General features: G+C 51.6%; 8 protein-coding genes across 8 annotated transcripts; 3 read left to right on the forward strand and 5 right to left on the reverse strand.

Moving 5' to 3' along the window:
- Positions 1–1130: 1130 nt before the first annotated feature.
- On the forward strand, positions 1131–3074 carry N0V89_007829 (uncharacterized protein; the record flags this gene model as incomplete). The annotated part of the gene is made up of 1 exon (XM_056216590.1): positions 1131–3074. The coding sequence occupies one exon, from the start codon at positions 1131–1133 to the stop codon at positions 3072–3074; it is 1944 nt and encodes a 647-aa protein (XP_056070837.1).
- Positions 3075–4365: 1291 nt separating this feature from the next.
- Positions 4366–5696, reverse strand: N0V89_007830 (uncharacterized protein; the record flags this gene model as incomplete). Its single annotated transcript, XM_056216591.1, has 2 exons — positions 4366–4949; positions 5003–5696. The coding sequence occupies 2 exons, from the start codon at positions 5694–5696 to the stop codon at positions 4366–4368; spliced, it is 1278 nt and encodes a 425-aa protein (XP_056070838.1).
- Positions 5697–6186: 490 nt separating this feature from the next.
- Positions 6187–6995, reverse strand: N0V89_007831 (uncharacterized protein; the record flags this gene model as incomplete). The annotated part of the gene is made up of 2 exons (XM_056216592.1): positions 6187–6629; positions 6692–6995. 2 exons carry the CDS (start codon positions 6993–6995, stop codon positions 6187–6189), a joined length of 747 nt encoding a protein of 248 aa, XP_056070839.1.
- An 869-nt stretch (positions 6996–7864) lies between these two features.
- Positions 7865–8521, reverse strand: N0V89_007832 (uncharacterized protein; the record flags this gene model as incomplete). Its single annotated transcript, XM_056216593.1, has 1 exon — positions 7865–8521. The coding sequence occupies one exon, from the start codon at positions 8519–8521 to the stop codon at positions 7865–7867; it is 657 nt and encodes a 218-aa protein (XP_056070840.1).
- Positions 8522–9248: 727 nt separating this feature from the next.
- N0V89_007833 (uncharacterized protein) lies at positions 9249–10430 on the reverse strand (the record flags this gene model as incomplete). The annotated part of the gene is made up of 2 exons (XM_056216594.1): positions 9249–9573; positions 9625–10430. The coding sequence occupies 2 exons, from the start codon at positions 10428–10430 to the stop codon at positions 9249–9251; spliced, it is 1131 nt and encodes a 376-aa protein (XP_056070841.1).
- A 1035-nt stretch (positions 10431–11465) lies between these two features.
- On the forward strand, positions 11466–13087 carry MUP3 (low-affinity methionine permease; the record flags this gene model as incomplete). Its single annotated transcript, XM_056216595.1, has 2 exons — positions 11466–11844; positions 11928–13087. 2 exons carry the CDS (start codon positions 11466–11468, stop codon positions 13085–13087), a joined length of 1539 nt encoding a protein of 512 aa, XP_056070842.1.
- A 737-nt stretch (positions 13088–13824) lies between these two features.
- Positions 13825–14653, forward strand: N0V89_007835 (uncharacterized protein; the record flags this gene model as incomplete). Its single annotated transcript, XM_056216596.1, has 2 exons — positions 13825–14189; positions 14293–14653. 2 exons carry the CDS (start codon positions 13825–13827, stop codon positions 14651–14653), a joined length of 726 nt encoding a protein of 241 aa, XP_056070843.1.
- A 3140-nt stretch (positions 14654–17793) lies between these two features.
- Positions 17794–19299, reverse strand: N0V89_007836 (uncharacterized protein; the record flags this gene model as incomplete). Its single annotated transcript, XM_056216597.1, has 4 exons — positions 17794–17988; positions 18041–18764; positions 18821–19113; positions 19168–19299. 4 exons carry the CDS (start codon positions 19297–19299, stop codon positions 17794–17796), a joined length of 1344 nt encoding a protein of 447 aa, XP_056070844.1.
- Positions 19300–19339: the final 40 nt, after the last annotated feature.

Below are 19339 nucleotides of genomic sequence, written 5' to 3' on the forward strand. Positions count from 1 at the left end.
AACAGTCTTCAATGCGCTTCGAATTCGCATCACTTAACGTCTCGATGCTGGATTTCATGCTAGAGACTCCCGAGACTTTATTCGGAGATCCGCGTTGCGCCCTCATTCACAGCAACCCCCCGCATCTGCGGACCATCCATCCAGTGCCGCTAGATCCTTCCCTGAGAATTCATGATTTTATTCCCCTTTCGACCAAAAGAAGAAGCCGACCATGCTATCTACTAGACAGCTCCAAGATGGTGTTGACTGGCCCCACTCGCTCGGACCTGTGCTCTGGATTCTGGACGCTCGCTTGTGCCTGTCATGGCCGCTATAGGCTTGCGCATCTAGACTCGTGCTTGCGCTGCATCATGCAATGCTCAAGGCAATTCTAGCGAGCGAAGCGAAATTCATCGTTCTAGACTGCAGAAGTGATTCGCTTCACCAGATAAGCCTCCTACATGAGCGACAGAACCAGCCTCTGAGTACGCCATTCTTCCTGGCGGAAACCTACTTGTCGATACAAGTTATAAGATTCACGGTCATGGGCGCTGCACGCTCCAGCCATGGTTTTCCGACTCACTGGAGATCCATTGGCGATAGTAACAAAGAAACGAAACAACAATCGTGTGCGGACTGTATCTTGATACGACCGAAGCGGGCTCCCCGCAGCGCCACATACCGCAATCTGCCACAATGGCTTCGTCTCAGCTACCTTCAGGCAGCCACACCACGCGGCAAGGCTAAGAACAGGTATGCATGCATATGTGATAGTTCTCTCCACGTTACGCGACCCTCTAGGGTATCTCTGAAAAGCGCCATACTAAGTCGAGAACTTCTCTTAAGCCTAATCTAGCATACTAGTACTATTCAAGAGACAGCGTATTTATGTGATTGCCTATTGCGGCAACGGAGCGCCCGTTCTGCCCGCTTAAGTCTGCTGCTGTCACGCAACCTGCTTCAGCTGCGACGAATGCACTGGGAAGTATCAAAGAACGCGACAGCATATAAGGCGTGTCCACCATCATGTTGCAAATCCACAGACCTCAGGTACAACTTTCCAGTCTAAAGCATCTCGATCCATTTATCTGTCCTGGATCATTCGTTCCCCCCTTCGTCTCCTTCATCACTCAGATTACTTGTGCTTCATCATGGCTGATCACGCTCAAACCATTGCAGTATCCACACCGGAGCCCGTCTTGGGGCAGAAGAAGCCTGTGGTGCAGATCGCCGAGGTGGCCGACGAGAAACACGCCGAGGAGCAGAATGATGCCGAGCAGGAACAACTCACCGCACGACAGCTTCTCTGTTTTTGGGATGCTGTCACCCACTGTGCTGAGCCTGAACATTACGTTGAAATCACAAAAATGCTGGAAGAGGCCGTCAAGCAAGAAGAACAAGATGCCTCGAACGGGACACAACCTGCCATTCCCGTCGAGGAGGCACCGGTTGCCAAAAAGGAGCCCAAGACCAAAGTCATGGACGAATTCGAGCGCGAATTCATGTCCGATAGGTATCAGATTGCGTGGACCAAAGACGGAAAGCCCGAGAGACACCCAGCATGGTCATCAGACTTTTGCCTAATCGTGACTGAGGAAGCTGAGCAAGAGCCGTACTTTCAAGTTTTCAAGTCCGAGGCCGAATCACTCATCATCGATACCACCAATCCAAAGCCTACTTCTGAGGCTTATCCAGAGTTTGAGAGCGATCCTGCTCGCCTGGTCTACCAATTTGGCCGCAAGTATGCCCTTGGGCCGTCCGCTCGAGAAGAGGACGGCACGCCTAAGATCGGTCTCTACTCACAGGTGTATAACTTTAACTATGCCGAGCATCGTATCCTTGGTGATCGGCTGAGACTGAAGTTTTCCGATTCTGAAACCGTCGTAGCCGGTGACAGGAAATTGACGCTCGAGAACGGCACGATGCTCACCTACGGTCAAGTAAACGGCCTAGGGGGCGACTTTTTTGCGACAAACAACCCCATATGTACTGGGTCTAACTTCGACCAACAATGCCAATACTTCATGGACGCATATAATCTCCTCGGAAAAGCTGAGACTGGACGCAAAGAAGCATCCACCATTGACAGCATCAACGCCAAAGAGACACAAGCAGTCAGAGATGCCATCGCCGGCCAGAAGTCAACCAAACAGGCCTACAAAGATATGAGCAACAACGACAAGGGTAGCGTGTCTTTCATCCCTGTGACCAAAACCGACGAGCTGCTGACCGGGGCCACGATGGAGCGCGACGGTCCCTCGTACGCTCGCATGGCGCTCCTCAACCTGGACCACTTCGGTGACGATGCTCATACCGCCTACAATGCCGGCCACACCTGCGCCATGCGTACCGCAGCAGCGGGCAACCTCGAAATCGCTTACGCCATGAATGCATTCGCAGACCACTACTTGGGCGACTGCTTTGCGTCTGGCCATATCCGCACCCCGCGCCGCAAACTACACGCGTCGGGCGAGGCCATCGACAATGTATGCAAGGCCCTCAACGACCTTTATCAAGAAGTGTGCAAAGGCGTCAACGCGCACTCCAAGACTGACGCTTTCCTGACGGGCATGAAGGCGCCCGCTATGTTGTCGTACCTCTCAGCCAAGATACTCTTGCACACCGGCGACATCGCGGCCATTGCGCCCGACGCATGCTCCAAGTTCATGCACGACGAGGACAACATCCGCGGGCTGACGGTAGTGAACCAGCGCGGCGACCGCTGGGCAGCCTTCGGCGACACGAAGCTCTTCGAGCCGGAGAACGCGCTGAACGTCCGCTTCATGAAGGAGGCGCTGCAAGCGTCCGCCGACGAGGTCTATCAGGCCTACGTGACCAAGCACGTCCCAACGGATGTCAATAGCTTCGCTGCATGGCGGATCGCCCCGAGCAGCGTCGACGAGGCCCATTCCCATAAGCCGCTCTTCAGATCAGATGGCTGGTATCGCACCGAGTGGACGAAGCCGTGGTCGTCTGATTATTCTGATCCGAAGTCGTGGAAACCCAAATCCTTTTGGAAGCCGATGAGCTTCCCGGATGACTATCCCAATCTTCTGAGGAAAATGAGTGGGGACGATTACTTCAAGAATTTGTAGGCGTGATTTAGGTCTGCACTGGTAGCATAGTGTAGTATCGCTTGACTGGTACTTTGAGATGAGAAATGACTCGTGTGGTATGCGAATGAGAGGCGCTGCGGGAAAAGGCGGAGTTGTGGTGCATTTTAGGTTCGGCGCGTGTTGCCCAATGTCGTGGTACAGTGCTATAATTAGTCGGGTTGATGAGCTAGTCAAAATGTAATGAATTCGTTCTGGGGTATAGTCCCGAATACACATACCGAGGAACTATTTTATCATTCCCTCATGTCCAAATACCAAATGTTTTCCCCGGCCATGATCATACGCCATCACCTAAACCTAGTAATAGCGCTGGCTTTCAACTCAGCTCAAGAAGTATTGAGAATCTCCAGATAGCAGCACATCCTTCAACCCATATATGAACGCTCCTACCATCGTCGGCGAGCCCAGTGTGCGGTTGGTTGTTGAGATAGGCCATGAAACGATCCCATTGTGCGTCGTCGTGGTAGTCGGTTCGGTAGATGATGAACCCGACGCGAAGTCTGCTATCAAACTGGCCTTGCCGTGTGTCACTTGTGGCTCCGTTGTTCATGGTGAATTCGTAGTCGGATGAGGTGTCGCGCGGCATACGATAACCCTTTTCCTCGTCATTTCAAGAAATCCGTTGGAAGAGTAAGTTTCAGATCGTCGAGCCACGAAAGAGGCATCATCGCTATTTACAGCAGGTGTGTTCTTATTCTGAGCTTAGTATGGTGTGTTTCTAATCCAGGATGTGTCTGCCTTGGGCTAATATCAAGTGGGGCACCAGTTGAGCTGTGCCGCCAGAGCAGATGAGGCAAATGGTATATTCAACGAGAGCGGAGAGCCGCTTCCTTTCGTGTTTGATTAGCATCAGTATTGGTTCCACGACTACGGATCGTGTCGCGGAAAAGTCTTCGCTAATAGTGGTGACAGGTTTCTAAAGCAGATATGTCTCAGTCGAAAAAATTGAGGTAACCGAGCTGCTAGATAGAGACACCTCTCGGAGTCAATACCGCTTTGGTTGATTTACAGTTGAACAAATTGAAAAACATTGCACTACATACACAGGGCTTTTGGAAGCTGCCTTTTCGAACTTTATGAGACCTTAACACATGTACTTCGCCTTGCGATTCATAACGCGAAACCTTCGTACTATCCAATCTTCGAAAGCCTAGCAAGAACAATGATCAGCAATGCTCATCAGGACCTGCCAGAAAACTCTCAATAGCATATCCAACAGAGAATTGGACATGTCAACTTTCTTTCTCTGGGAGTTGCCCATGCACTGCTTCTAATCTCGGTATCCAACACAAGCTCGGACTTCTGCCAGCTTCTTCTCGGCTGCATCTGCACGTGCCGACTCCTTTTGGAGTTCCGCTTGAAGCTGCTTTATCTCTTGTGAATATGATGCATATGACTCTTCCGTGGACGTGAAGATTTTTTTCGCCTTTCGCCCCGCTTGTCTGAGGTCTTCCTGGGCTTTTGCAAGACGCCACTTGTGGATGTTATGCAGCTGAGCTAGGGCGTATCCGTCCTTCTCGTTATGCGACTCGGTAGGATCCTGCATTTCGTTCCTCTCCATGATGGACTTCCCAATGGTTTCCCTTGAACCAGCATCCTGGGCCGAAAGCTCCTTGAGCCTGGCCATTAACTTCGAGTTCTCGGCTCTGAGCTCCGTGATAAGTTCCGCGTCTCTGGCTCGGGCCTCGTTCATGTCGAGTTTCAGGCGCTTGCTGCCTTTCTCCAGCTTCGTGTATGCCATGTTGACGTTACGGAGCATGTATTCAACGCTTGCTCTGTCGGGAGGCTGACGTTTCCCAGCTTGCTTAGCAATAGTTGAGGTCCCGGATAATATCGGGGCGTCAGAGAGGTCTACTATGCGGTCAGCGAGTGAACGGGTTGGTTCGCATGGAGTTGGGCCGACTCACCAGGCGAGGTAACAGTGGTATCATCGGACATGAAATGACCAAGATCTTCTGTCTTCGCGAAGACCGTGTCGGTTTCGGAAACATCATGAGCGCTAACAGTGGCATCCATAGGAACTTGAGAGTACGGGAAATGATGTCCTGGTTTTGAGCGCGAGCCGGCCGATTTGACCTGTCCATGCTGTATCATGACACACGCTTTTTGAAACTCTCTCGTGAAAGGTTCGTAGTCACCGAACTGGGAGATCTGTCCAGATGCCAAAAAGTAATAACACACAAGTGTTTTCAGTCTCGTCAATGTGGCCCTCTGCGTTCCGTCGGCAATGTTGCACAGAGGCTCCTCAACGTCCACTCTGGTCATTGCCTCTAAGGAAACCTTGATGTAGTACTTCGAAGTCGAGTTGGACCATTCCCGGATATACCCCACTTCACTGCAATGCTCGCCATGGAGGAAGGCGAGTACCTTGTCTTTTGGACCTGATACAAAGCCGTCGTACAGTCCGATGACCAGCAATTTGCTTGTAACACTCGTGGGGAGTCGGAAGTGTGAGTTCTTTATCCTCTCGGCATCCAAGTTCTCAAAATCGAGGGTTGCGACATTGGGTAGCGCCTCGAACGCATCGGGGAACACATTAAGGGCCCAGTCGCGGATTGCTTCCAAGGTCCAGACCTTTTGGGTCGAGCTTCCCTCGGCCATTGTCTGTATCATGATTAGTGAATCTACGCTGTTAAGTGCCTGATGATGCTACCATTGGGAGAGAGGTGTTTTACCCGCGACCACGACGAAGCGCACAGCGAACTAAGCTGATAATGGTGACGGCAAGTTACCCCGTCGCGGTGTTGACAATGCGAGATGAGAGGTTTAGGCGACGCGTTATTTGTTTGGGCAAACGCGGCACTTGCCAAACACGGTCGAGCTGCACGTGAGAAGTGAATGATGAGGGCAACGCGTCACGGCTATGATTGACCGAGAACAAAATGAAATGGATTATATGTCTGCATACAGAAAGTAGAATAAGAGTATCTTAACCCGAAGAAATCATGTCAGTCTCTAATTGCTCCCACGGGTACTTCGCCCGCAGGAAGGTGACCGAGCTAGAGCAAATCCCAGACCCGAACTTCTTCAGCAATGCTATTGAAGAGGAACTCAGAAGGGGCGTAGACGCCAAGCTCATCAGCATTGTGCTTCAAGATCTCTTCGCCGACTTCAGATCCTGCAGCTCGATCTCCAACCTCGCCTTTTCCCCCAGTGCTCGAACCGTAATCGCCTTCTCCTTCTCAAGCTGGGTCCCGCAAGTCACAACCTTTTGCTCAGCCTGGATGGCACGCTTCTCCATGGCGACGCGTGCATCGTATCCAATCTTCAGCTCTTTCTTGAGCGTTCCGATGCTCTCGCGCTCCCGACAGAGGTCTTTTCTGAGCGTCCACTTGTCATCCTCGAGGCGCTTCTTGGTGGCCTCCCATTGCTGCTTGTCACTCTGCAGCTCCTCAATCTCCGTTTTCAAGCGCTTGTTAGTTTCTTCTATGAGATCGCAAGCTTCGTCTAACTCGCGCCGCGCAGGCTTGAGCTGGGATGGAGGGGCTTCTGTCGTGTTGGCGTTGGCTGCCACCACTAGAGGTTTGGAAGAGCCTGGGAAGTTGTTAGCGTGCAGTCTGTACACAACGTAGAGTATGCAGGTGTGATCTCCGCACCTTGACCGCTGTTTGCTCCCTCATCTCCTCCAGCATGACGGTCTGCTGAGTCATGCGGTTCATGCTGGCCGTACCACGGTGGCTGTACTATCTTGGGCATATCCTTCAGCTTGGTGAGTGGCTTTCTGCCTTCGTTCTTGACCCAAGCGCACGCTGCCCTGAAGTTGTCGCGAAAGAATGGAGATAGACAGATTTGACACTGGTGTTGGTGAGGTACGCCATCCAAACGACCAGCCGCAAGAAAATAATAATAGACGAGGACATCAATGAGTATTTTGCTAGTAGCGCAGTTTCCGTCGGGCATCTTGCAAAATGGAGTCTCCCAGTGAATATTTCGGTAATCGCTAGTGATGTCGATGCTCTGTCTATCCTTATGAACGTCACATAGATAGCGAAGTTTTCGGAACGACGGTTGTCCGGTGTTCTTTTCCGGGCAGATTAAGGCGTATGCTACAGGGGCATCTCCTGATGGCTTTGAGGTTCTGTCGTATCGTCCGACGCGAAGTAGATGTAAACTAGTCGTCTCATTCCCCCGGAGGGAAGACTGGTGAGAACTGGGGATCCCTGCCACCCCGACTTCGATCTGTTTTACGAAAGTAAGGGGTTGGCGAGAGGGAAGTGCTGCGAAGTCTTCAGGAAACTCTTCGTTTGCCCATTTGGACACATCGTGTCGATCTAGCGCCATGGTGTTTCCTAAGAAGCGATTGCTTCAGGATGTAGAGTGAATAACTATTCGGTCGCGTCAGTCTCAAGCCCGTTGCTCGAGGGGGACGCGAGTAGTATCGAACTCACGTGTGATGATTCGCTCTCGGGTTTGCAGTTGTGGCGAGTAGAAGGATTGCTAATAGCTATGATGTAGCAGGATGAAGTGAAGATTGTGTCGTTGACGAACGATGTGTTGCGAAAGAAGGCAAACTAGGACGAGGGACGCCTTGATAATGCCCGCAGGCCCCGCAAAGGTAAGAGGACAAACAACACGTGAGAATATCAAGTGATAGAGAGCTGAGATCTTAACCTCTCTGGCAAAGTCTGAGGTGATATCATTCGATGTTGCGAGGTAGATAAAATCTTGTCACTGCCCCGACAAACAGCCCGCACTGGAACCTCTTGCAACCGTTTAATTGAGGCCCTCCGCCTTCAGCACCTGTTGCGTAGACGGCCTCTCGCGCCCGTTTAGTTAAGCCCCTCCGCCTTCAACACCTCCTTCGTAGACTCTCTCTCCGCAACCTTCTTCGCAATCTTCGCATAATTCGGGTAACTCTTCTCCATATCCAACCCCGCCGGCCCAGCCCCCCACCTATAAAAAATATACAGATACGCATCCACAGCCGTAAAATCATCTCCAACCGCCCACGTCTTCCCCTCAAGCTTCTCATCAATGTACGTGTAAACCTCCTGAATCATCTGCTTCGCCCTAGCCGCCACATGCTTATCAAGCGACCCATCCTGCACGTCGACCCACCGTCCAGGGCGGTAGAACATCCCGTACGCTTGCCCGTGCACCGTTCCGGAGAGGTAGTTGAGCCATTCGTAGGCGCGGACTGTCTCGAGGGGGGTTTTGCCGAGGAGGTGCTTTTGCGGCGCGAGCTGGGAGATGTAGGTGAAGATGGCGGGGTTCTCCGTGATGACTTCGTTGTCGACGCGTAGGACGGGGACCTTGGCTTTGGGATTGAGCTTCTTGAGTTCGTCGGGGTAGCCACCGAGTTTCATGAGGTCTTCTTTGTTGTAGATTGTTTTGTCGAAGGGGAGGCTCGCTTCGTGGAGGAGGATGTGCGGGGCTACGGAGCAGGCGCCTGCGAGGGCGTAGAGGTGGATCTTGGGGGCGGACATTTTGGAATTTGAAGGTGGATGGAATTCGGGAGTAGATAATTGGGGAGATTGAGTTCAATGGCTTCCAAATTTTGTGTGGTGTGAGCCTTGCTATTTGTACTTCGCGTTGTGTACGTCTCTTGGCTACGCCCTTGTGGTAGCGTGCTGCAAAGTGCGCATGTGTCGCACACAAGTGGGGGCTTTACAAATGCATCGTCGAATAGAACACGTCGCCAAAAGTCTGTTCATCCGTGGCCGGAAGGATTCACTCGTACACAAACATTGGAAGACCAATTTCGGGCGGACGAACCAGCTAGATGTTCATGCGGTGCGTTCTGTAGGAGGTAGTGACTGTTTCCCTAAAGCAGGCTCCGAGCCGCTCATTGCGGTATTCCGCATCCGATGCAGGAACAACACAGCGCCGGTAACATTCGTAAATTTGGGCATTTGCAGGTCCGAGGAGGTATACAAACAAGTAAAATAAGTAATCAGCATGTCCATTAGTCACACCCGCGGACTCTCCGCTAGAATACGCGGTACTAATTCCGCAGGCTACAGCTTGCTGACCAAATGCATGCTCGCATGTCCTATTTAGGATACGAACGAAGGATGCCCGACATGTTGTAATACAATTGGTTTTATTCGCTTGTTGAACTAATATAAACCTGCACAAAGGAAGACCAGCTGAGAATCGAGGTCCTAACGCCCTCCAAGCCATCAGTAACACCAGCATCCCCCCAAGATCAATCTAATGGAAGGTTCTGAGGAGTTCTTCGACCGCCACAGTAGCAGCTCCAACACCAACAACAGTCCATAGCCAGCTGTTTGTGAGCTCCTGGGTTGTCGGCCAGAACGCGTTTTTCTCTTCGCGGAACTTCTGCAGCTCAGCGAACTTGGCTGGGTGCGATTCGGAGTAGCGGCGCGTTTGATAGCTCTCCTTCTGGTTGTCACCGCCGAAATAGCGCAGGAAAACGTAGTTTGCGACTGGACCTAGAAGCTCGACTGGAGCGAGCATGTCGGAGCCGTAGAGGAGGACGATGAAGGAGAGGTGCACGAAGGCGTCGCCGAGGTAGCTGGATATAAAGATTAGTACAGCGCTGGATAGGTTCGTGGACTAAACTTACTTTGGGTGGCGCACGATGCTCCAGACACCCTCCTTCAGGATACCGGTACCGCCCTCAGCTTTGTATTGGTCAAGCTGGTAATCGGCTAGAGTCTCTAAAGCGAAGCCGGTGGAGAAAAGTCCTACAGCAGCCATCTGAACCATGGGATGGTATCCCATCATAACAGCGCCTTCGTGTCGGAAAGGCGCGGTGAATGGCAAGGCGATGAGCATCTGGAAGAATGCCTCGGGCAAGAACGTCGTAAAGAGCGACTTGACCCAGAAGTCCTTGTCTTGCTTGACTTGGGAGTACCTAGGGTCATCTTCTCCTCGTTTGATCGATCGACGTGCGATGCGATAGAACAACCTTCCACCCCAGAGTGTGACACCGGTCAATACGAGGCGCTCATGCCACGAGAGTCGATAAAGAGCTTGCGAGAGTGTAAGTCCCTGGTACACGCGGCGTCCGACGGCAGACCACCAAGCATTGACAACCTGTCCACTAGGCCACAGCCAGTCTTTTGCTTCAACGCGTCCGGTGTAGTTTGCAGCACCCCAAGCTATTATGGCCAACCCAGAATGAAGTCCAAGACTCGGTGCCAGCGTGTCCTTCAAGATGCCCACATCAAAAAGAGACGCGTTCTGGACGTGGGGAATCGAGTGTGTAGGATCCACGTAGCCCGCTGGAGGCGCGCGCGGCAGCGTGCTCTGCGTGCTCTTGTTCGAGCTAGGCAAGTAGAAGTTGTTTGGCTCGCGATCTGCTATCTGAATCTGCACGTCCGGCCGACGCGAAGGCGCGTTGTCTTTTCCAAACCACCCGGAAGCCATGATGGTGACGAAAGGGAGGACGTGGCGTGTACTTTGGGAGCATGCGACATGTGAGACGCTTTAAGGGAGCTTGTAGCTGAGCTTCCCCGCACTTGACGCATGATGTAACCCAAGTGGGTCGACGCGGGCCCACTTACCCCGGATCTCTATTCACTCGCTTAATCCTACCATACAGGAAGGATGTATTGTTCATTAAGGGGAGCCAGTCACGTAGTGCGCATTGCTAGCTTCTGGACATGGATCACAACCGGTTCTTCCGACCATGACTGGTGTAACAGCGAGAAGGTTTTTTTTACATTCGAAGTCAGGAGTGTGGGGGCATAGAAGTCATCCATGTCATGATCCTGTGTTATCTTAAGGATGAACGTCCTTGCATGGATGGAATGCGGCGTACTGATAAGCTACTTCTGTGCCTGGCAAGAGCGAACTACGAATACGCTTCATCAGTTAACACTTCGATCGATCGACAAGCTGGGTACTTTTGATCATTTTGATCTCAAACATCGGACGGTAGGACGATAAACATCGAGCTAAGCGTCATGCGCTACGTACCATAGTGTGAAAAAGATGATCACGTGACAAATCAGCAAACTTCTGGGAGTATGTGCACAGAATCTGATTTAAGTCAGTATACCGTCAGGTCGGGGCAGAGGCAACTTGAAGCCTCGGCAGACCACACAGAAAAGGGACGGTGTTACCTACCTCGTCGATCAGTGCGTCAACGATGCTAAGAATGGCGTGCTGCAGGCCCAATGTATCACGAACGACTAGGGAGCCAATCAACACCCTCAGCCACACGCACAGCTCTAACTTTACCACCATCCTACATCCGCGACATACGCATTCCGGATGATGCGACCACCTGCTGACAATTGTCCCAACACGCTCGACATCTGCGCCGAGCATGTCGACTCAACAATGCGTGCGGTGGAAACCTGCCTGTGCAACCTACCTTGAGCTTTACTCGAACGTAAATGCTGGAGATTCCGCTTCGCGACAATGTCTTATCACAACTGTTATTCGATAACCGACGAGATGGCTACGGACGCGGAGGAAGACCGGCCTTTGCTCGGACGTTCCCCTTCATTTACTGGAAGTTCAAAGACGCTGAACAATAGCGATGAAGAATCATATGGCTCGATTGTACAGGGTACCACGCGTTCCATCGAAGACGATGTCCTACTGGAGACCTCGACTCTCGGACGCACCATCAGCTGGCCGAGCGCCTATATCATTGTTATCTCCCGAGTGATCGGAAGTGGCATATTCGCAACGCCGGGAGTCATAGTGAAATCCGTGGGAAGCGTGGGACTCAGCTTGTCTCTATGGGTAGTCGGAGCGGTCATTGCCGCATGTGGTCTGGCTGTGACACTAGAGTATGGGTGTATGCTGCCTCGCTCAGGCGGCGAAAAGGGTATGTTCCCAGTACGCACGTATCTGGACTTTAACGAACGTTCTGATATGTGCCTTTTGGGTTGCATAACTGACACTTCGTAGTCTACCTCGAATTCACGTATCGCAAACCGAGATTCCTTGCATCGACTTTAGTAGCTGTACAGGCAGTGCTACTCGGCTTCACAGCAAGCAATTGCATCATCTTCGCGCAATATACTCTCTTCGCGTTCGATGTCGAGGCTACAGATTTCCGACGTAAATCGCTTGCCGTCGGCTTGCTTACCGCGATTACCATCGTCCACGGATGTTTTCTTCGCACTGGAATATGGATACAGAACGTTCTTGGCTGGATCAAAGTCGGACTAGTAGTCTTCATGGTCTTCGCTGGGCTTTTCGTCGTTGCTTTTCAAGAGCGCAACGTCGACGGCACTAAAAGCCATTTTCCGACCGGAGAAGACCTATGGGCCGACACGAATTGGGATTGGGGCATCATCGCAACCTCACTTTTCAAAGTGTTTTACTCGTACGCCGGCCTTGGGAACATCAACAATGTTTTGAACGAAGTAAAGAACCCAATCCGAACGCTTAAATCGGTATCCGTTACTTCGCTAGTCTCAGCTTGCGTCCTGTATCTTCTCGTCAACATTGCTTATTTTACGGTAATTCCTTTGGAGGAGATTCGACATAGTAAAGAGCTCATCGCGGCACTTTTCTTCGAGAAAAGCTTTGGTCCGAAATGGGGTAAGACTGTGCTCCCTCTTGCTGTAGCACTTTCAGGAGCTGGGAATGTCATGGTCGTGACGTTCGCATTGGTGTGTACCCATCCACATACACACTCCCTATCTGCTAACGCTGCCAAGGCTCGTCTCAATCAAGAAATCGCGCGACAAGGCTTCCTCCCCTTCTCGAAGGCCATCGCATCTACCAAGCCCTTCAATGCACCCATGGGTGCTCTCATCGTCCACTACATTCCTTCACTGTTAGTGATCGCGCTACCTCCATCTAATGAAGTCTACTCGTTTATTCTAGAGGTGGAGGGCTACCCAGGCACCATATTCGCTTTAGCGCTCTCAATTGGGCTACTTTATCTGCGGTACAAACGGCCAGATCTAAAACGACCCTTCAAGGCGTGGACTATAGCTCCCATATTCAGGATCCTGCTCTCTCTGGCACTGCTTGCTGCACCTTTCTTTCCACCAAAAGAGAAACCTGCTGGTGGCATTTGGTATGCTACGTATGCAGTCGTTGGTGTTAGCATGTAAGTCATCCCTGTGCTTTCGAGATCATTGCTAACGGTGCAATAGAATTCTGTTTGGAGTAGTGTATTGGTACGTCTGGACTATACTCATCCCCAGATGGAAAGGGTATCGACTTGAGGAAGAGACGAGTGTTTTAGCAGATGGGACCAGTGTCACCACCCTCGTGCATGTTCCGAAATAGACCATGGTAATCGCAGTATCGCGGTGCATTTCTCCGCAGCATTCTTCACTTGAGCACATCTTAGCGAGCAACACTTCCATGTGTCTCAATTGATTAGAATAGGACACAGACTATAATATGCATTATCTTCTTTCTCGTCACCTTAACACACAATTGGACTCATCCAAAATTGCGTGTTCGCACGAATCCCACATTCCTCCTATCACGATCCATACTTGACGTTGAATTTATCAGCAACCACACCATTTGATACACCCTATCGATAACCATGCAACATGATACGTAGAATCGACCTATCACTTCCATCAGCGGCTGCAGCGGAGCTTTGAAATACAATCACCTATTCGTCCAGCAGATTGCGTGCTTGCGGGGAACGTCAGAACACCTCGGAAGCTTACATATTGTGCCATGTCCCACGTCAGAACTCCAACCATATAAAATGAGCAGGAGGCGTGGCAGAATATACCAGCGTATTTCCCGTCCCTCGATGCACCTATGCATATACCGCGCACTCCAACACTACTCCCAATACACAACAGCATAATTCAAAGCGCGCATCATGGCCACAGCCACCATCCAACACCCTCAATCCACGCCCTCCTTCGCCCCTCAAGTTCTCAACAACATCACACCGAGCTCATCAAACAAGCCGCAGGACGTAGACACCGTACTCCACTACCTCAAGCCCAACGCCGATGGCTCGCCGCCCGCCCCAACCTACGTAGACAAGCCAGAAACCTACCACCGCGAGCCAGAAACGCACGCCGTCACCGTGCGAGACGTCCGTGGGGCGGAAGAAAAGTTCACGCTGGATAACAAAGGCTTCATGTTCTACAAGCACGTAAGCCAGGAGAAGGATTTTCTTGACGATGAGAAGATTAGGGCGGAGTACTATCCTGAGACGGAGGCGTTGTTGAAAGACGCGTAAGTCTTGCCATCAAAACTTCCCTTTCTTTCCGGCTATTGCAGGAGATGCGATTGGTTTTAGCAAGCATGGAGTAAGGCGGAAGATCTAAGTGTGTACTAGCACAGGCGCATCCCACATCCACATCTTCGACCACACCATCCGCCGGCAGCCCCCTACCCAAGAAACCACTACGCCCGACCGCACCCTCCGCGGCCCCGTCCAACGCGTGCACATAGACCAATCCTACGCCGCTGCAAAGTCCCGCGTCGCCTTCCATCTTCCTGACGCAGCGGAAGAGCTGCTAAAGCACCGTGTTCAAATTATAAACGTCTGGCGCCCGATAAAAACCGTGCAGCGGGACCCGCTCGCCGTCGCAGACGCGCACAGTGTAAGCGATGACGAGCTGGTAGTGACCAAGCTGATTTATCCGGACCGCGAGGGGGAGACGTACGGCGTTAAGTATGCCCCTGGACATCAGTGAGTTTTCCCCCTCTGCGATGACTATGGAGTGCTGATAAGGAAAGGTGGTTCTATAAGTCTGGACTTACGCCCGAAGAGGTCATTCTGATAAAGTGCTTTGATTCGAAGCTTGATGGGCGGGCAAGGAGGGTGCCGCACACGGCGTTTAGTATCCCTGGGACGGAGGGGAGGAGGGGAGGGAGAGTATCGAGGTTAGGTGCTTGGTGTTTCACGAGGGGGATACATTCGAGTAGATAAGGGTAGCGAAATGGAACATATTGCAATAAAATAGATTGTAACATGATGACATGGGGAGTGTTGGGAAGGCAGCTGTCGTAATGCAGCTCATGGGGACGGAGACGAGACAAGAATCTTCAACTTGCCCTGAGGTCGGCGAGATCCGACAGACTTGGTGTTGGTCTGCGGCCTAGTCATTCGCGGCAGACATGACAGGTCTCTTCCCTCAGACTAAATATGTATAAGACCCACTGCGCTGGTAAGCGAGTAGTTGGTCTGCATGAAGGTGCCCCACCTAGTCCTGATCGAGAAGAAAAGCCAAGAACACTGTGCAGAAGATGCAGGTAAGACAAGGACGTGTGAACAGAAATAACTAGTATTTTGGGACTTGTACAGTAATTGGGGCTTTTGTTTCGTCAGCTTGTGTATCGGACATTACGCTCTTTTACGAGCTTGGTGAAATTTTAGTAGTACAGAGGTATCTGAAAGCAATAATGTGAAGTGAAATCATGGTTACAGGTGGTGATACAATGTACATCGAGAGGAGAGCTTTTTTTGTAATAAATCGTGCGACCGTGGGTATAATCCAAATGCGCCGGTAAACTCCGAAAGAACGCGGGACACCACGCCGTGCTGGCAAGCAATAATAAGCAGAGTTCGAAGATATCGTTGCGACGGGGAATGTGTCGCTTGTGTCGTCAAAGTCTCGAACATGGGATCCTCCATACTCAGTCTTGCTAGGCTTGAGCATTCGGACGATCCGGAAATCCTGGCAATTCTCCTGCGAAACATAAAGGGGAGGTTCCTATGTTTTCAAAGACCTGTTTCCTGGATTATGCCTCTACACCAGAGGCAGACAAGTCGACCCATGCCATTAAGGCATTTGCCACAGCTGCAGCGAATATACGAGCAGCTGCTCCTGACGTCGGGCTTCGGATATTTGAAAGCCATCTGGGCTTTGGTGATGTCCCTGATAGCTTGACTCTCTTCTTGGAAGCACTCTAGGCACAACCATCGTCCGAGTATGTGTTCACGAAGGGTACAATCACACTCATGCTGCTCGGGATGGAACTCGCCCACTTTTTGTCCCTCTCGACAATTAAAGCACATCTTCAGTTTCCGCTCTTCCGTATATTCCCAAGACGCCTTGATGACGGAGGATGGGTGTCGAGCGGTAGAGCCATCCGCGAGTCGCAGGGGTCCTTGCCCAAGATTGAAATCGAGGATATCATCGACCGATTCGAGATAGGCAGGTTGCTGGGCTGTCCATGGGGTGTCGAGATAGCCTCGGTCATGGAACGGGGTGATTGTCGTGGCTCCGGACAGATTGAGATGCGCCGGTGTCAGGATACCCATATCAGTACTCGAAAGAAGGACGAAACCACTGTATGTCGGCAAATCATCTGGCTCATCTTCGGGCTCAATGGTGCTGTTGAACACGCAGTGTATGCGACATTCGTCGCATGTCGTGAACTTGCATTTGACACAAGGATGTGTTTCGACAGGCCTTACACTGTTTGTTCCACACACGTCGTAGCGTACGCACCGAGGGCCCATAGAGGCAGGCGATCTTTTGTGAATAGAGCGGCGGAGAGCGATGCCTCTCCCAGAGCAGGGCATCTTGCTGAAGATGTTGAGCATACTAGCTTTGCCGGAGAATAAGGCTTTGTAGGTAGCTTTCGATGCTGCTGCCAAGGAGAACAAGTCTTCAGGTGCGAAATTTGAGACGATCGATATTAATAAGCCATACTGTTGAATAACGCGCAAGAGCGGACACGGTTCAGCCTTGTCGGTGCCTTCTTGTAGGGACGTTGTACCATGTTTGGCAATCTTTGGGCAGGCGCGCGGGTCCGCCAAATCTGGAGACCTCTTTCTCTTCATGGTGGCGAGCCTGCCGTCAGGCTGACCAAGCCAGCAGCTGCCTTTGGTGCGAGTTCAGCAGTCGATTCTTCACATCAGATGCGGGACTGAAGCCTACGAACGTGCCTGTGGTGCAAAAGACAAATGCTTAGTGAAAAGACTAAACAGAAATAGAAAAGCTACGAGAAATCCGAATGAATGTACATATTGGCCATGAGTCCAGTGTCAGGCAGGTGTTGCGCAGGGGAAGGCCAACGTTCGCTGCTGGTCTAACTTGGTGTGTATGTTATGTTGGTCGCGATGTAATCACAATATCGAGCGAGGAGAACTGTTCGCCTTCCGGCGCATCTGAAAGTAGAGAAATGGTGAAGACGTTCTGTCGCCGCAGAGAGGTACGGAGAAAACTCGGCAAATAAGAGAAGCAGAACAGGAAGGAACGACACAACAACTGGAAAAGGATCTCTAACTTACACTGGAGAAACTATCAAGTTCCGCGCAAACACTCATAACGAGCTCCTCAAAGCGCCTTCCACGCTGCTGATGGCGAAACCCATGATGTTGTGGTCGCGTGTGAGCTGGAAAATTTCAATGTTTCGGGTGAACACGGCAGTCGCACTTCGTCAGAATGCGGGAATGGTCGGTCGGCCGCACGGAAGGTCAGTCGGGTATCACAACGAACGGTGGCCGAAACGATGACGCCTGTGCTTCACTGGAAGATGCACTTCAACATTTGAAATGATTCGGAAATGTTAACAGAGATGAAAAGTCGACCGCAGGCCGGAGATTTTGTCCGAGATATCCCGCTGGGTAATGCCGGTTGGCGCTACGACCGAAACGGATGTACACGTGATCGGAAGTGCATCGAGTCCCCAACGATTATCGATCAACGCTTCGAGACTTCATTCTATTAGCAACGTCGCATTTTCTGTCGCTTACTGGTTGGTCTATCATGATTTCCTTTCATCGAAACTATTTTGAAAACATGTTGCCCAATGCCCATTAAGAGTGAATTGCTTTTGCGCAGTACACATGCTTCATTCTCTCGAGCCATCCTCCAGGTCCATTTTAGTGTACGTGGCGCTTCCGCGTGGAATTCCTTGTCGAGTTCCCCATGTTCTCACTAAGACCAACCGAAATCTCCTTGATCATCGCCTCCCACTCGGTCCACATGGCCTCAGCAAAAGTCTCGTTCTGCAAGACCTGTATTCCAGTCAACGCAAGCGCCTTTGCCGTCTTTATCGCCTGCTCATGGGCGAAATCCTACACAAGATTAGCGAAAGCTCCGCCGCACGGTATATGATACTTGACTCACAGTCCCAGCAAGCTCGCGGAACCCAGCATTATGTACAGGCGCTGTACCCCCAACGGGGAAGCTAACTTGAATCACAGGCAGGAACCACGAAACGTTACCCTGGTCGGACGACGCTGATGCTTCGCCGTCGTCGTCCTCGGGTGCTGTGATGGTGAAGTTGGCTGTTTCACTGTCTTCAGACGGATCAAGATATTCCTTCTGGAGATTGTAGTATGCCTGCGCTAATTGAAAGCTGGGGTTCTGATCCCAGTAGTCTTGAAATGGAGTGATCTCGATGGATGTGTTCGTAGCGTTTGAAGACGCATACAGGATCCGGAAGAGCTGTTCTCGGACCTGCTCGGCGCGGGGTCGGGACTTGCCTCGTACGCCCCACACGGTGTCGACGAAATCCGGGATGATATTGGCTACCATGTCGCTCGTTCCCTGGATGACGTGATGGATGCGATCCGTCGACATGAGCTGCTGGCGGTAGAGTCCAGTGCTTGAGTACGCGGATACGAAACCGTCGAGGGCATTTCGACCCAGCCAAGGTGCGGCGGCTGCGTGCGAGGCCTCTCCGCTCCAGGTGACATTAGCTCTCCAAGAAGCTAGCGTACGTCCATACGACGCATAAAGGTCATTGCCAGGGTGGGCCATCAAGCTACAGTCAAGGTCATCGTATGCACCTGCTTCAAGAAGTTTGACCTTGCCGCCCATAGATTCCTCTGCGGGTGTACCGATGAGTCTACGGGGCACGTTAGCTGTGTGTAGGCAGGATGCGTCGAGGTTTTGGGCACATACACTACCTTCCCCGACACACCCTGATTCTCCAAAGCCTCCTTGACGCCAATCGCGGAAGCAACACCGATCGTCGCGATCAGGTTGTGTCCGCAAGAATGTCCAATTCCGGGAAGTGCATCGAATTCCGAGTTGAATGAGACGGCACGTCCCTCGCCGCTTGAGTACTCGGCACGAAACGCGGTGCTCAAGTTGTATGCGCTACGAGTCACATTGAACCCTTGCTCTTCAAGAAAGTCCGTGAGTATCTTGTGTGCGTGCACCTCTTTGTATCCCAATTCAGGATTCTCCCAGATCTTTTCGGCTAGTCAGCGACAGTATGCGTTTTTGATATGTATCGGAAAGCGTACTTCCTTGTTGACTGTCCTCAAACCGTCATCCTGTTTGTCGATCGCAGCAAAGACCTCTTCGGCAAGACCGTTTACGCACGAGGCACCGAGAAGAGCGCTTGCGCTCAAGAGAAGACCAGTAGCTGACTTCATCTTGGGTGTGGGGATTTGAAGAGTGGGGGCCAAGGCACAA

Source organism: Didymosphaeria variabile (genome assembly GCF_027946475.1).
Source record: "Didymosphaeria variabile strain IMI 356815 chromosome Unknown scaffold_5, whole genome shotgun sequence".
NCBI lineage: Eukaryota > Fungi > Ascomycota > Dothideomycetes > Pleosporales > Didymosphaeriaceae > Didymosphaeria > Didymosphaeria variabile.